Raw genomic sequence first — 16,468 nt, forward strand, 5'->3', positions numbered from 1 at the left:
TTCTGCAACTCTCCCGCCGTTTTTATACGTTTCGTTAACTACGTCTTCCAGAATCTAATAAATAATAACGTACTAGACTTATATATGGACGATATTATCATTCACGCAGAAACAGCTGATGATTGTCTTCGTAAAACAAAGCTGGTTTTTGCAACGGCAGCAGAACACGGTTTGAAAATCAAATGGCCAAAATGCCGTTTTATGCAGGCATCTGTAAGTTTCCTGGGCCACTTTGTTAAAGATGGATGCGTGTGGCCAGGCAAAGAGAAAACGGATGCGGTTAACAAGTTTGCAATCCCAAAAAATGTTAAGGCCATGCAGTCGTTTTTAGGCCTAACGGGATTTTTTCGAAAGTTCATTAAGGGATACTCACACATCGCCAGACCATTAACAAATCTACTACGTAAAGACTCTGTGTTTGCTATCGGTCCAGCTGAAGTCGAAGCTGTACAAACGCTGAAAAATTGTTTGACTAAAAAGCCAAAGACTGAGGTACATACAGATGCGTCGAAGGATGGGTTCGGTGCAACACTATTGCAATGGTATAGCGGCCAGCTATACCCAGTGTACTTCTGGAACAAAAAGTCGACGGGGGCAGAGGCGCGACAGCACAGTTATGTTTTGGAAGCGAAGGCGGTATACCTCGCTTTTAAAAAGTTTCGTCACTACCTGTTGGGCATTCATTTTAAGCTGGTGACTGATTGCGCGGCGTTCAAACAAACGTTAAGTAAAAAGGATGTACCCCGCTTCGTGGGTGGTTTATTTACAAGACTTCGACTTTAGTGTAGAACACCGAGCAGGCGAAAGGTTAAAGCATGTTGATTGCCTCAGTCGATACCCACAGCAGGTTATGATAATAGCGTCGGAGTTGGCGGCTCGTATTAAAAAAGCACAGCAAGAGGATACAATGACTAAAGCAATCGCAGATCTACTGGATAGCCGACCATACGGAGCTTTTAAAATAAAAGGTGGGCTGTTATATAAAAATATTGAGGGTAACGATCTTTTGGTGGTTCCAAAGCAGATGGAAAAAGAAATTATTGTCGATGCTCATAATGTTGGTCACTTTGCGGTGCAAAAAACTATACATGCTATACAACAAAATTATTGGATACCACACCTGGAACAAAAAGTTACGCAGGTAATCAACAATTGTGTGAAATGTATCATTTATAATAAGAAGTTGGGTAAAAAAGAGGGTTATCTGCACGTAATTGATAAAGGTGACCAACCATTGCATACGTTGCATATTGACCATCTGGGACCAATGGACGCTACCTCAAAGCAGTATAAATATATCTTGGCAATCGTCGACGCGTTTACCAAATTTGTGTGGCTGTACCCCACAAAGAGCACAGGTTGCGAAGAAGCGGTTCAGAAGCTGGAGTCATGGTCTGCGGTTTTTGGAAACCCCGCACGCATAGTTACCGATAGAGGTGCCGCGTTCACGGCACATATGTTTTCCGAGCACGTAAAGGAGAGGGGTATTGATCACATCTGGAGCACTACCGGGGTCCCACGTGGAAACGGACAGATCGAAAGAGTGAATCGAACGGTTATGTCGATTATTGCAAAGCTCTCGGCAGAAGAACCTGCAAAATGGTTCAAGTTAGTTCCAAAAGTACAGCAAGCTATTAATTCACATACTCATGCGTCTACAAAGCGGCCGCCGTTTGAACTTATGTTTGGTGTCAAAATGAACCACACATGCAGTGATCAGATACAACTTTTACTCGAGCAGGAGCTATATGATGCATACGACGAAGGGCGGCACAATTTGCGGCAAGAAGCGAGGCACGAAATCGAGCGCGCTCAGAATCAATACAAAAAGCAGTTTGATAGCAAACGAAAGAAGGAATGCGGGTACAAGATCGGCGATTTAGTAGCAATACGACGCACGCAGTTTGTAGCCGGACGAAAGCTGGCTAGCGAATATCTCGGCCCGTACGAAATCACACAAGTTAAACGAAATGGCCGGTTCAACGTTAGAAAGGCGGCAGATGTAGAGGGGCCCTGTAATACGTCCACGAGTTGCGATAATATGAAACTTTGGAAGTATACAGTCAACAACGAAGAGGCAGATGACTAATCAGGGTGGCCGAATGTAAGTCGGGTGAGGAGGCACTGTGACAGCACGCATATACCAACACATATGGCAGCGCAAACGTAAAACACTCAAGGCGAATAACGAGCGCACAGCCTGAGTAAATTAGCTCGGAGAAAATCTAATAGCGAGCGGACAAGTCAGTCGTTCAGCCGTCGACCAAAGCAGCCGTCGTTACTATAATTATTCGCTGTACCAACCTACTTTAATTGTAATCCACTTTAAACCATAACTTTAATTGTACTTATTTTTGAATACTCAACTTTGAATTGAATAATAAACGTTATTAATTGCATAACTTTACATATACATATATTAGAACGGGTAAAATTTTTTGCCCATCAGGAGTATAGCAAAAACGTAATCTACAGATGATTCTAAGAAAAATTGCTGAAGACACCATAGGTCTAAATCTAATTTCGAGGTCTCCCCTTTTGCAAAATAGATATTTTGCATTTCAATGTAGGTTTTGGCCAAAAAATCTTCATAGCATCTGATAGAATTATAGGAAAAATATCATATTGGGCTTACTTTAAAGGTATTTTACGTACATTTCAGAATCTGTATTAATATCTAGAGTGCTTTTGAATTTTAGTAGAGATATCAGGCTTAAATTATGAGAAATTAGATTAAAATGAACTTTTAACTACTATATTATCATTTTGAACAAATTTTAAGTTCAGAACATTTCCAACAACTTTCATTCATACAGTTTTTCTTTTTATACTCAGTTGAGCAGAGATCACATAGTATATTAACTTTGATTGGATAACGGTTGGTTGTACAGGTATAAAGGAATCGAGATAGATATAGACTTCCATATATCAAAATCATCAAGATCGAAAAAAAATTTGATTGAGCCATGTCCGTCCGTCCGTCCGTTAACACGATAACTTTAGGGAATTTTGAGGTATCTTGATGAAATTTCGTATGTAGGTTCCTGAGCACTCATCTCAGATCGCTTTTTAAAATGAACGATATCGGACTATAACCACGCCCACTTTTTCGATATCGAGAATTTCGAAAAACCGAAAAAGTGCGATAACTCATTACCAAAGACGGATAAAGCGATGGAACTTGGTAGGTGACTTGAACTTATGACGCAGAATAAAAAATTTGTAAAATTTTGGACAATGGGCCTGGCACCACCCACTTTTAAAAGAAGGTAATTTAAAATTTTTCCAAACTGTAATTTCGCAGTCGTTGGAGATATCATGATGAAATTTGGCAGCAACGTTACTCCTATTACTATATGTATGCTTAATAAAAATTAGCAAAATCAGAGAACGACCACGCCCACGTTTAAAAAAAATTTTTAAAGTCAAATTTTAACAAAAAATTTAATATCTTTACAGTGTATAAGTAAATTACGTCAAGATTTAACTCCAGTAATGATATGGTGCAACAAAATAGAAAAATAAAAGAAAATTTCAAAATGGGCGTGGCTCCGCCCATTTTCATTTAATTTGTCTAGCATACTTTTAATGCCATAAGTCGAACAAAAATTTACCAATCCTTGGTAGGGGCATAGATTCTAGGACGATAACTTATTTCTGTGAAAAAGGGCGAAATCGGTTGAAGCCACGCCCAGTTTTTATACACAGTCGACCGTCTGTCCTTCCGCTCGGCCATTAACACGATAACTTGAGCAAAAATCGATTTATCTTTACTAAACTCAGTTCACGTACTTACCTGAACTCACTTTGTATTGGTATAAAAAATGGCCGAAATCCGACTATGACAACGCCCACTTTTTCGATATCGAAAATTACGAAAAATGAAAAAAATGCCACAATTCTATACCAAATACGAAAAAAGGGATGAAACATGTAGGGAGTTCACAAGGTGTACTATTGATGCTATTTCTACCTTCTGCTATTGATATAGCACACTTGCAGAGCCGAACGTGTGAACATCCTGTGCTATTTTATGCAATATTGTGTGTGCTATTCACCCAATTAATCAGCTGTTTAGCAGCAGAAGAGAAAATAATACAAAATATAAATATAAACATAAAAATGCCCAGGAGGAGCGAAAAAAGTAAAATATTAGCTGCGATTTGTCAAAAATATACATATGACGTCGTCATTGTGGAAGAGAGTAAGCAATCCAACACTTCCTTTGTGATTTTTTTACGTGTTAATTGTAGGTGACGAAGACGAGCAGTAAGATATCGATGAAAGGTTCAGACTGAATATGCTGCTATTGCTAAACAATCGCCGAGGTGTCCATTTAGGAATTCCTAAGTCCAACCAATGGGAGCTGAATGTATTGGAGCATTTAGATGAAAATGGAAAATGCTGCGCGTAAACCAAACGGAGTTTGACCACCTTTTTAACTTAGTAAAAGACGAAGATGCGTTTCGTAGTGAAACAACACAGTACAACTTCCGATTGAACTTCAGCTTAAAATCGTACTTTATAGGTTGGGATCTTCAGATGAAGGACTTTCGATCCGTAAAATGGCATCTTTGTTTGGTGTTGGAGATGGCGGTACTATTCAAATCGTAACTAGGCGAGTTTTTCAAGCCATACTCAATTTAAAGGGTAGATTTTTATTTTGGCCTATTGAAAGGGAGCGTTTACACTTGATTGCAGCCACAGAAAAAGAAATGCCTGGATGTGTTGGATATATTGACGGCTCCGAAATTAAATTGGCCGAAGCACCCGTAAGGCATCATGAGATCTTCTTTTCCCGTAAACGCCAGTACTCCATCAAAATTCAAGTAATTTGTGATTATCGCTTACGCATAAGGCAAGCTACACTAGGTTACCCGGGTAGTGTCCACGATGCAAAAATGTTTTCGGACTCCTTGCTCTCAAAACACCCACATAGGTTTTTGTCGACATCGCAATGGATTGCTGGTGATAGTGCATATCCACTGAAATCATATCTACTGACCCCATTCCGCCAAAATAGTACAGAATACACTAGAGAGGAGCGAGAAAAATTTAACAAGTACTTCTCAAAATATCGCGTGCGAATTGAAAATTGTTTCGGGGCTTTGAAAGAAAAATTTCCTAGCCTGAAAGAACTCAAGTTCAGATTGCATACAATACAAAACAAAAGAGATTGCAATGATTGGATAATGGTATGCTGTATTTTGCACAACATTTTCATAAGCTTCAACAATGAGGATGCAGAAAGTAGTTTAGAGCCAACTGCCAACTTATTACCGTTAACGAACCTCAGGGATAGTTTATTAAACTTTATTCAAAATCAACCCAGTAATTGATGCTACTATCAAACTCCTACATCATGTCAATAAAAGATGGTTACTCCAAATATTTTTACTTATAGCAGAGCTTTCAACCCATATCCACTTGTAGCATTTTTGTTTTTTTTTACCCTGAAGAATAGGCACAGATACAAATTCACACCCTGAATTTAAAAAAAAATTTCATAGCACTCCCATATGCCCTCACATTCATATAAAAGTGCCTGAATTTCTAAAAGTGCAAAGAAAAATCACTTCCATATGAAGCCAAGGCACTGCGGTATGATATTAAAATGTACACTAACAAATTGACATCAAAAAGTTTTAAAAAAATTGTGTAGCACTGAAAAAAGGTTTTGAATAACTTATAATTTTCAATCAGTTGTGTGTTTTTTATTAATAAAAAGAGTTAAAAAATATTTTCATACGTATATGAGGACATTATTTAATGAAGTTTTTCATTTAAACTTTAGTTTCAATTCCTCCATAGCCAAACGCTCTTGCATTTCAAATTCAAGAATTTTCAATTTTTCTTGGCTTTGGAGTTGCTTTTCTTTAAAATTTTCTTCATATCGTGCCTGCCTTTCCTTTAGCTCAAACTCCTTTTGCTTAAGGGTAAATTCATTTTCCCTTATGACCAACTCCTTCTCTCTTGCTATAGTTTCTGCCTCCAATTTCTGCTTCTTGAATGCCATTGCTTCAGCTTGCACCTTCATAATGTCGGAAGCTGCTGTCCGGCTGTATATACCTTTACAGCTCATGCCTGCTGTTGGCCTCTGGGAGCTCGTGGTTGGTGTCATCTTAGAAGAGCATACCGGAATACGATAGCTTTCCGTAATCTGTACCGGCATTTGCGATTCGGTTTCAATTATTTGGCACTCTTCAGTCACTTCGATTATTTGGCCCTCTTCATTTAAATTTGCCATTGTGTCATCGATTACGGAAGACTCGCAAATCCGGCTTCCAAAAATGTCATCCAGCTCGTAAAAAAATGTGCAAATTTTTAGCAAAGTTCCTTGGAAAAAATGTTGGCTATTGAAATTCATCGGTAAAGAAATATTTTAAGCACCTATATACCTTTAATGGTATCGCCGGTCATGCTCCCTGCTCCCGTCGATCCCTCCCATGCTTTGGCTTTATTGTAGCCCGACCTCATGTTCCGCACTTTTGCACGCACCAGCTTCCACTCCATTGTGACATTCTTCTCCTCGCAAAACCGCTTATAGTAAACTTGATCGGACGGCTTCTGCAAAATAAACGTATGCACGTATGTATATATGTATATTTCCACATAATTTTATTTTACTTCTGTGCAAACAAAAACAAACCTCAAGTAGCCGATTTTCCAGTAAAAATTCAATCAGACACTTCTCATCTGCCACCGTCCATCTCCGAGTTGGGTTGCAGAGAATGCGCTTGCTTTTGACCTGGAATCAAAAAAGTTTTTAAAAAGCCAAATGAGTTTGCATTTAAAAAAATATTACTTACTTTATTATTTTGCTCTAATTCCATTCTTCTGTTTTATTAATTAATACTAGTGATTATTTTTGATTTCGGTCTTGCACAAATTGTAAAAATGATGGTAAACAAAATCAGCTGATCGTATAGCATACACAAATAGCACATTAATAATACCTTCCAAGGTTGTATTGAAATAGGAATATTTGTGCATGTGAAACAAAAACAACAGTTTTACAACTGTGCTAATGCAATAGCATGATTAAAGGAATACGATGAATAGTACATATTGTGAACTCCCTAATGGTAACTGGATTGGTTTATTGACGTAAAATATAACTTTAGAAAAAAACTTTGTAAAATGGGTGTGACACCTACCCTATTAAGTAGAAGAAAATGAAAAAGTTCTGCAAGGCGAAATAAAAAACCCTTGAAATATTGGCAGGAATACTGTTCGTGGTATGATATATATAAATAAATTAGCGGTATCCGACTGATGATGTTCTGGGTCACCCTGGTCCACATTTTGGTTGATATCTGGAAAACGCCTTCACATAGAACAAAGGCCCACTCCCTTTTAAAATACTCATTAACACCTTTCGTTTGATATCCATATTGTACAAACGCATTCTAGAGTCACCCATGGTCCACCTTTATGGCGATATCTCGAAAAGGCGACCACCTATACAACTACCACCCCTCCCTTTTGAAACCCTCATTAATACCTTTAATTTGATACCCATATTGTACAAACGCATTCTAGAGTCACCCCTGGTCCATCTTTATGGCGATATATCGAAAAGGCGTCCACCTATAGTACTAAGGCCCACTCCCTTTTAAAATAATCATTAACCCCTTTCATTTGATACCCATATCGTACAAACAAATTCTAGGGTCACCCCTGGTCCACCTTTATGGCGATATCTGGAAAAGGAGTCAACCTATAGAACTAAGCCCACTCCCTTTTAAAATACTCATTAACACCTTTCATTTTATACCCATATCGTACAAACAAATTCTAGAGTCAGCGCTGGTCCACCTTTATGGCGATATCCCTAAATGGCGTCCACCTATAGAACTATGGCCCGCTCCCTCATAAAATACTCTTTAATACCTTTCATTTGATACACATGTCATAGAAACACATTCCAGGGTTACCCTCGGTTTATTTTCTTACATGGTTATTTTCCCTTATGTTGTCACCATAGCTCTCAACTGAGTATGTAATGTTCGGTTACACCCGAACTTAACCTTCCTTACTTGTTTCGAATTCGTTTTAGCAGAAAAAAATGTTTGCTTATTACTTGAAAATATAGGGGTTTTTTTTTTTGAAAATTTAGTTTAAGTTTGGGTGAAACCGAGCATTAAATACCCAGCTGTACACTTGAAATGCTGTTGTTTGTTTTGTGTGCTTAATACTGTTACAAGGCTGCACAATAATCCATATACATATGGTTCTATTCTGAACTAATTTTTTTTCGAGTTATGGCTTCCAAAACATGGAAATTGCTTAGCCATAAAAGGGGCAGTGCCACGCCCTTTTTTTAAAATTTGAAGTTTTTCCCATTTATTGTTATAAATCCACTTGGGAAACGTAATACCATTGATATAAAAATCTTTTTTGCAAAGATATAGCTTATTTTATTCGTCCACGACCCTTTTAAAATACTTTTATATAAAAGTGGGCGTGGTCCTTAACCGATTTCGTTAATTTTTCTTTAAAGTATTCCTTATAGTAAAGGCAACCTCTCTGCCTAATTTTGTTACGATAGGTTTAACGATTTTTGATTTATGATTAATAATATTTACGAAATTCTAGTCAAATAAGTTATTAAAATACTAACTAGTATGAATAACACCACAAAGTTATAGTCAATGAACTATTTGAAAACTGACTAGTATGATGAAAGCCATAAAATTCTAGTCAATTAACTACTCATACACTAACTAGAATGAATAACACCACAAAATTATAGTCAATGAACTACTCATACACTAACTAGTATGAATAACCCCACAAAATTTTAGTCAATGAACTAGAATGTTTGCTGACTACTTTGGCTTTTGACTGCATTGTATGAACTAATTGTAGATAAGATACTACTTTCATTACTTCCCTTATATTAGTTTCGTTTCGTGTTTTTCCGTGAATCTCAGTACAAAATTGGGGAATCTTGAAATGGATTTTTGAGTAACTACCCGTAAAGCTAGAGTCTTGACACATGAAAAACACTTCGGAACCCGATGACAGTTTAGGCTAGGTCAACGAACAAACTGAAAACCCCTGCCAGAAACCATTACGTGTGTTATAAAATATATCCGACCTCTTATTTACTTACAAGAAACTTTCTAGATCTGGTTGCTGCGTCACTCTTAACAGTTGCAGGATTAGTGCTTAGGACAAAGCGTACTCGCAAAGCGTGGTCGATCGTTTCCTCCTCCAACCCAAACATCCTACATCTGCTATCACCGACTAGGCCGAATTTAAAAGCATTTGACGCTAGAAGTCCCCTCTTTTCAATGATAAGTCTAAGGTCGGAAGACCTGCATGTGATTTTCGATACTTTGCACCCACGCGCTTGGGTCCACGCCTTCCCTGCTTAGTTAATTATGCGCAGCTTTCACCTTCTTTTAATATCTCCCAACATGATTGGGACGTCTACAGTACAGGCTTCTAGGATGCACGATTTTTAGTTTTTTGGACAGGGATCGCGATATTTACAAAAACCTATACAGAGAATGTTGAATCTTGCGATTGATTTTTAGGTTACTTCCCATTAAAATACAGACTTCAAAACTTACTCATAGAAACTTAAACCTTGAGCTATTCAAGCCACTTTGACAACGCAACAAAAAGAGAGAAAAATCGTAAGGTGGCGCGCGGGTCGAGATATTTAGGAAAATCGCACTGTTGGGATACAATTTTGCTATTAATTTTTGAGAGAGACTTATATCGCAAACCTAGAACAAAACTGCGATCAACTCACAGTACATTATCACTCATTGAAATCAAGTATCAAATAGAAATAAGTAAGTCATTTGATAAACGAATTTTGTGGTTACCAATGTACGAAACATTGAAATTCGAAATAAAAGGTTTGGTAAAGCTTTTACATATATTGGCGCATAGTCATAGTTAAAATAAAATAGGTTTTAAATTAAATTGCAGCTTTTTGACAGATAGCTCATAAAGAATGATGTCAACAAGCTGCAACTAAATTTAAAACCTATTTTATTTTGACTATGGCTATGCGCAATTAAGTTTGCTTTTTCTTAGCTCAATTTAATCCTCTGGTTTTAGACATTTGAACATATTCCAGATAGAACATATCCCAGAAGAAAAATTTAAATTTAGCGTTGATCAATATTTTTTGATCTCTATTAGCTTGACATACTGTAAGTGATAAGGCATCACTTACCATCAAATAAGCTGTGCATTTAAAACAGAGACAAAATTAAATTAATATTTCAAATTTTCCATGATAAAAAAATATTACAAGGTAAAACCGGTGAGAGAGAATTGGCCAGATCTGAACCCCTATACACTTATAGCTGTTTTGTTTTGCCCTGAATACAAATAACCACTTTGAATATAAAAAAATTGCTTAACACTCCCATTCATACGAAAGTTTCTGAATTTTATATGAAAAAGCACTTCCATATGAAGCCTAGGCACTTAGGTATGATATTCAAATTTACACTAAACAAGTAAGGAAGGTTAAGTTCGGGTGTAACCGAACATTACATACTCAGTTGAGAGCTATCGTGACAACATCAGGGAAAATAACCATATAGGAATATAAACCGAGGGTAACCCTGTGTTTGTATGACATGTGTATCAAATGAAAGGTATTAAAGAGTATTTTATGAGGGAGTGGGCCATAGTTCTTTAGGTGGACGCCATTTAGGGATACCACCATAAAGGTGGACCAGGGCTGACTCTAGAATTTGTTTGTACGATATAGAGGTTTACGCCGATCACTTTATCGGCGGCGGCGGCGTACGCTCTATTATATACCGGCGGCGGCGGCGTGAGCGGCGTGCCGACGTACGCCGGTGTTCTTACTTTTCTTGATTTTTCTATTTAAAAAAAATACTTAGGAAAGGTTTTGTTTGTATGTATTTAAGGAAATTAGCGTTTTGGCCATTTCGGAAAGATCCTAAGTTTTTGCCCCAAAATCTCGCAGATCGTTCAAAAATTTTCCGGAGTAGCTCTTTGCGGAGGGATTGTCCCTCGTTCAGTTACTCCAGAGAGGCTTCGAATCCAACCCCGGTCTTTGGAATTGGTACTGCTGCGTCCTCTGAAGAGAAATGGAGATACATAAAATGGTCACACTTTTGTCTGTATATCTGGTGCAAAGCGTAGTTTCACCTGGGGTTAACTCCTAATAATCGTCGCAAACACAATTTGTGGCTCCTTGGCGGTCACGCACAAAGGCGACTTACGGTTGCTATTAATGGTCTAATACTCAGGACTCTCATGGCACATGGCGCCTCCAGTTTTTTCGGCTGTGTTTAAGAGCTACAATTTCCGATGTGCGAACAGTAGCAATCCCGACCACCAGTCGCTACCACGCCTCCTGCCTTCACACCATATGCCAGCACAAAAGCTATAGGACTGCGACTTCGAACTCATACCTTCGTCGACGTCACTTACCTAGAAGCTCTAGGTGTAGCTCCGAAGACTTTATAACGGATGTTTTTGTCCCGCTATGCTGCCTACCTACAACAGAGAAACACCTTGAAACGTTAGGGAGTGCTATTCGGCCATGGATGCCGCCCTCGAAATCATAAGCAGTCTAAGTGGATGTCATTGCGTAACTCATGGGTGAAAATCGTATAATCTTCGGCGCATCTATATAATTAAAATTTTACAAGGACCCTGGATAAAATTTCTGAAATGCAGACCAAAGTTTGCAGACGTTTGTGTTCACAACATTAATTTCGATAGTCTTCGTTAAATCAAAACGATATTTAAGAATGAAAGTCGACCGATTTTAAGTTGAAAGATGTTAACTGCTGTTTTCCGGCCTTATGATATAAAAGCTCATTATGGATGACTAGTTCGACTGTCCACTACGTTAGGGTTGTAGCACATACGGTCATTACTTCGACTGTCTTGGGAAAGCTTTTTTTCACCCCTTTGAGTGTTCTTGCGAAGAACAAAGCCTCACCTGGTAAATATATGTATGTGCCTACGTATTCACATTTGTAAAAGGAGCCGTAATCAATGTGATTCACTTCAAGGGACTAGTTTTGGATAGGGATTTTGCCTCACTGATTTAGCTTATTCTTTCAGCCAATCGCAATATAAAATTTTTTGAAAAATTGGCACCTTTTTTGGGTAATTTGCTTTTTTAACAACCTGACAACAATTTGAACACATGTTCGCCTTACGTCATTTTAATTGAATTCATTATACATTACTATTTCTTTGGAAAAAAAAAATGCAAACTGACGCCGCCGCCGCGCCGATATTTTTGACATTTGGCGGCGGCGTGCGAAAACGACCCAAATCGGCGGCGGCGGCGTTTATCGGCGGCGTATATCTCTAGTACGTTATGGGTATAAAATGAAAGGTGTTAATGAGTATTTTAAAAGGGAGTGGGCATAGTTCTATAGGTGGACTCCTTTTCCATATATCGCCATAAAGGTGGACCAGAGGTGACCCTAGAATTTGTTTGTACGATATGCGTATGAAATGAAAGGGGTTAATGAGTATTTTAAAACGGAGTGGGCCTTAGTACTATAGGTGGACGCCTTTTCGAGATATCGCCATAAAGATGGACCAGGGGTAACTCTAGAATGCGTTTGTACAATATGGGTATCAAACTAAAGGTGTTAATGAGTATTTTAAAAGGGCTTGGGGCTTAGTTCTATAGGTGTACGCCTTTTCGAGATATCGCCATAAAGGTATACCAGGGGTGACTCTAGAATATGTTTGTACGATATGGGTATCAAATGGAAGGTGTTAATGAGTATTTTAAAAGGGCGTGGGGCTTAGTTCTATAGGTGGACGCCTTTTCGAGATATCGCCATAAAGGTGGACCAGGGGTGACTCTAGAATATGATTGTACGATATAAATGGAAGGTGTTAATGAGTATTTTAAAAGGGCGTGGGGCTTAGTTCTATAGGTGTACCCCTTTTCGAGATATCGCCATAAAGGTGGACCAGGGGTGACTACAGAATATGTTTGTACGATATGGGTATCAAATGGAAGGTGTTAATGAGTATTTTCAAAGGGAGTGGGCCTTAGTTCTATAGGTGGGCGCCTTTTTGAGATATCGCCATAAAGGTGAACCAGTGGTGACTCTAGAATATGATTGTACGATATGGGTATCAAATGGAAGGTGTTAATGAGTATTTTAAAAGGGCGTGGGGCTTAGTTCTATAAGTGGTCGTCTTTTCGAGATATCGCCATAAAGGTGGACCAGGGGTGACTCTAGAATATGTTTGTACGATATGGGTATCAAATGGAAGGCGATAATGAGTATTTTAAAAGGGCGTGGGGCTTAGTTCTATAGGTGGACGCCTTTTCGAGATATCGCCATAAAGGTGGACCAGAGGTGACTTTAGAATATGTTTGTACGATATGGGTATCAAATGGAAGGTGTTAATGAGTATTTTAAAAGACGTGGGGCTTAGTTCTATAGGTGGACGCCTTTTCGAGATATCGCCATAAAGGTGGACCAGGGGTGACTCTAGAATGTGTTTGTGCGATATGGGTATCAAATTAAAGGTATTAATAGGGGGTTTAAAAGGGAGTGGTGGTAGTTGTATATGTGAAGGCGTTTTCCAGATATCGACCAAAATGTGGACCAGGGTGACCCAGAACATCATCAGTCGGATACCACTAATCTATTTATATATATCATACCACGAACAGTATTCCTGCCAATATTTCAAGGGTTTTTTATTTCGCCCTGCAGAACTTTTTCATTTTCTTCAACTTAATATGGTAGGTGTCACACCCATTTTACAAAGTTTTTTTCTAAAGTTATATTTTACGTCAATAAACCAATCCAGTTACCATGTTTCATCCCTTTTTTCGTATTTGGTATAGAATTATGACATCTTTTTCATTTTTCGTAATTTTCGATATCGAAAAAGTGGGCGTGGTCATAGTCGGATTTCGGCCATTTTTTATACCAATACAAATTGAGTTCAGGTAAGTACGTGAACTGAGTTTAGTAAAGATAAATCGATTTTTGCTCAAGTTATCGTGTTAATGGCCGAGCGGAAGGACAGACGGTCGACTGTGTATAAAAACTGGGCGTGACTTCCACCGATTTCGCCCTTTTTCACAAAAATAAGTTATCGTCCTAGAATCTAAGCCCCTACCAAATTTCACAAGGATTGGTAAATTTTTGTTCGACTTATGGCATTAAAAGTATCCTAGACAAATTAAATGAAAAAGGGCGGAGCCACGCCCATTTTGAAATATCCTTTTATTTTTGTATTTTGTTGCACCATATCATTACTGGAGTTAAATCTTGACATAATTTACTTATATACTGTAAAGATATTAAATTTTTTGTTAAAATTTGGCTTTAAAAAATTTTTTTTTAAAGTGGCCGTGGTCGTTCTCTGATTTTGCTAGTTTTTATTAAGCATACATATAGTAATAGAAGTAACGTTCCTGCCAAACTTCATCATGATATCTCCAACGACTGTGAAATTACAGCTTGCAAAACTTTTAAATTACCTTCTTTTAAAAGTGAGCGGTGCCACGCCCATTGTCCAAAATTTTACTAATTTTCTATTCTGCGTCATAAGTTCAAGTCACCTACAAAGTTCCATTACTTTATCCGTCTTTGATAATGAATTATCGCACTTTTTCGGTTTTTCGAAATTTTCGATATCGAAAGAGTGGGCGTGGTTATAGTCCGATATCGTTCATTTTAAATAGCGATCTAAGATGAGTGCTCAGGAACCTACATACCAAATTTCATCAAGATACCTCAAAATTTACTCAAGTTATCGTGTTACCAGGCGGACGGACGGACGGACATGGCTCAATGAAATTGTTTGTCGATCCTGATGATTTTGATATGTGGAAGTCTATATCTATCTCGATTCCTTTATACCTGTACAATCAACCGTTATCAAATCAAAGTTAATATACCCTGTGATCTCTGCTCAACTGAGTATAAAAATTTAGAACAAAAATTTTTTAAAAAATATTGTAGCACTAAGAAAAATACAGCGGATCATCAAAGTTCTTTAAATATTTTAAATAAATTTATTCCTTTTTTCAATTTAAAAAAGTTTAAGTGTACATATTGTGGCGAATATTAGCATAACTATGCTTTTAGTAAATAATCACAACAACCCACCAGCAAAAAGTTTCATTACTGAAAAATATCAGCGAGTCTGTAATAGGTTGCGGGGCAGGGCACGAGGTAAATTCGAATTAAACGGCAAATATTTTTGTTCTGCCCTTCTATAGAAATTGTAATGCTCGATTCAAAGGAAACAGCACAGTTCCCAACTGAATGACCCATATTCCATTCAAAATATTCCCAGAAATACGTTCGACTGATTTACCCATACCTCTCGGTAAGCGAGTTGCTCAGTTTTACATCTTCTTGGAGGATCGACTGATTGAATCATTTCCCCAGTTATGCGAGTTATTCAGTTTTTAGCTTTCTACGAACTTTCAGACGGTGACACGTGTTTGTTTTTGTTTCTAGTGCCCGTTACTCGTGTAACTGCGGAGCCCATGTCGGAACGATACAAGGTGGCAGCATTGGACAGCTGATTATAAACTTTTTTTATTTGATTTGATACATCAACATCCGGCGCAGTACGAGTTTGACATTTGTCCATCGAATTTACAAAAACAGTATACATGCTGCCACCTTGTATAGTTCCGCCATGTGCGGAGCCGAACGTTGGCGTGCTTCAATTTTGGTTTTCTTCCTTAGTACGATTTCAGAGTGCATTAGAAGTGGAAGCAAATAAAAGTTGAAAGTTAACTGGAATATTATTAAAAGATGAATTAAAAAAGTTACTTAATTTATTAATTGTGAAGTGTTGAGTGAATAAAAATTCAGGTATGTATAGTAAACGTTATGAAATGATAATTTAAATCAAAATAATGACGAATCTAATGAGGTGAATGTCGAGAACTGAGGTTCAGAAAATTCTAACAAACGTGAAGGCAGCTTGACAGTAGATATACAACAATGGGCTGTGCGTAACAATATAACACGTGCAGCTTTTAATGGTTTATTGAGGGTTTTGAATAAGTGGCATTTGGATGTTCCAACTTGCTCCGAGTCATTGATTACCAGGCAGGCCACCCTTATCGGAAATGTTTTACCCGGGACATTTTTACACCTAGGGATAGAAAATAAATTGCGTAGAATCAGTGATGTTATTAACCCTAGGACTTATACCCAAGTACAGGTGTGGCCAGTAGCTACTTTGGAGTGATGTAGCTCCTAAATCGCTAAAGCTATTGACTTGAAATTTTTGATCTAGGAAAACGAAGTAAATCTACATCGTATTTGTCATGCTAGGTATATTTATTGATGAAATATAAGCTTTCAAAGTTGACACCTACGACTTCTTATACCCGGGTACAGGTGTGGCCAGTAGCTTTTTTCTCGTTTTTTGTCATTTTTTGAAGGAAAAAAATTTTTATTTATTATTTTCTTTATAAAATATTATTTTATTGATTATT

General features: G+C 37.8%; 2 protein-coding genes across 9 annotated transcripts in view; both read right to left on the reverse strand.

The window, feature by feature from the left end:
• The window catches only part of LOC137249979 (uncharacterized), a 371,421-nt gene that overhangs the window by 66,086 nt on the left and 288,867 nt on the right, over positions 1-16,468 (reverse strand). The window lies entirely within an intron of this gene.
• On the reverse strand, positions 5,780-6,833 carry LOC137247625 (uncharacterized). The gene is made up of 4 exons (XM_067778598.1): positions 6,810-6,833; positions 6,650-6,748; positions 6,399-6,567; positions 5,780-6,336 (listed from the first exon to the last, which is right to left on the reverse strand). The coding sequence occupies exons 1-4, from the start codon at positions 6,831-6,833 to the stop codon at positions 5,780-5,782; spliced, it is 849 nt and encodes a 282-aa protein (XP_067634699.1).

This window comes from Eurosta solidaginis, chromosome 4 (assembly GCF_040869045.1).
Source record: "Eurosta solidaginis isolate ZX-2024a chromosome 4, ASM4086904v1, whole genome shotgun sequence".
Lineage (NCBI taxonomy): Eukaryota > Metazoa > Arthropoda > Insecta > Diptera > Tephritidae > Eurosta > Eurosta solidaginis.

Coding starts and splice junctions, on each gene's coding strand:
- LOC137247625 (XM_067778598.1), bottom strand. CDS start 6,833: ATGGAATTAGAGCAAAATAATAAA. Junction 6,749..6,809: donor AATTAGAGCAAAATAATAAA/GTAAGTAATATT, acceptor TTTTGATTCCAG/GTCAAAAGCAAGCGCATTCT. Junction 6,568..6,649: donor TGGAAAATCGGCTACTTGAG/GTTTGTTTTTGT, acceptor TTTATTTTGCAG/AAGCCGTCCGATCAAGTTTA.